This window comes from Patiria miniata, unplaced genomic scaffold, assembly GCF_015706575.1.
Source record: "Patiria miniata isolate m_02_andy unplaced genomic scaffold, ASM1570657v1 HiC_scaffold_9, whole genome shotgun sequence".
NCBI lineage: Eukaryota > Metazoa > Echinodermata > Asteroidea > Valvatida > Asterinidae > Patiria > Patiria miniata.
Window position 1 is genome coordinate 2478318 of NW_024037076.1, and position 1008 is coordinate 2479325.

Sequence of the window (1008 nt, forward strand, 5' to 3'; positions counted from 1 at the left end):
AATACAAGTAGGCTATATGAAATTCTAGTGAAAACTCAGTCTACTGACTGGATTGAATTAATTCCTCTCTATATCGCGCACTCCACTGTCCCTATTCGATTGAATTTCACCTTTAGGGGAAGTCTGTTCCGAGGCTTATAAATATGGCTCACCAGGCCGGCGTTGGGCCGGTTTCCTAGGTGTGATGACCGACTGAGAGTATTTCTATTCCCCCTGGATGGGATGCCAGTCCATCGCAGGTTACTCGGGGTGAAGTGGCTTGCCCAAGGACACAACATTATGGTCAGCAGCTGGATTCGAACCCTGACCATCTCACATGACGAACCCTAACCACCAGGCCACATGCACGTCCCATTCCACGATGCTCCAGTTTCCAGTTGTATATACCGTCACCGTTTTCGGTCGTTTCCACATCGTCTCCGGATAAGATACAGAACGATATCGTCATGGCCGCCGTAAGCGGCTATGTGCAAGGCGTTCCACCCATCCTTGTTAGCAAGCCGCACATCGGCTCCAAATTGCACCAGGAGTTTGACGAGCTCCAGGTCGCCGATCAGGACGCTCTGGTGCAACGGGGTTTGTCCCTCTCCATCGAACACGTTCACGTTGAAGGTGCCGTTCAGCGCGCCGCTGAGCAGGCGGGTGAGCTCCTTGGGGTCGCCTCGACGCACTGCGTCGTGGAAACTTCGCTGTGGGTTCGCGGTCTGGTAAGTTGAGGACATGTTACATCCACGTTTGGCCGAGCACCCTTCCAAAGCCAAAAAAAAATGGCAATCCTGTCGAGATTCCAGAGCCAGTTGATAATATTCCTGCAATATGTTCTCCGTCGGTTATGAAAACCTAACCACCGGTTTTGGTTTTATACATGTTACGATTGTCAAACACCTCCCAAACACAATTATAGCAAAATCCATGTGAACATCCAGACAACAGGATACGTTGGTCTTTCAAAGTTCTCTGATCGCTTCTAAGAACTTAACTGTCGGTGTCTGACATGTTACTGCCACG

General features: G+C 50.1%; 1 protein-coding gene across 1 annotated transcript; it reads right to left on the reverse strand.

Annotated features, from left to right (window-relative positions):
* Positions 1-389: 389 nt before the first annotated feature.
* Positions 390-722, reverse strand: LOC119720311 (notch-regulated ankyrin repeat-containing protein-like). The gene has a single exon (XM_038189952.1). The coding sequence runs from the start codon at positions 720-722 to the stop codon at positions 390-392; it is 333 nt and encodes a 110-aa protein (XP_038045880.1).
* Between the last annotated feature and the right edge of the window lie 286 nt (positions 723-1008).

What these genes read in the sequence shown, in the direction of transcription:
- LOC119720311 (XM_038189952.1), bottom strand. Translation starts at nt 722, where the DNA reads ATGTCCTCAACTTACCAGACCGCGAACCCACAGCGAAGTTTCCACGAC.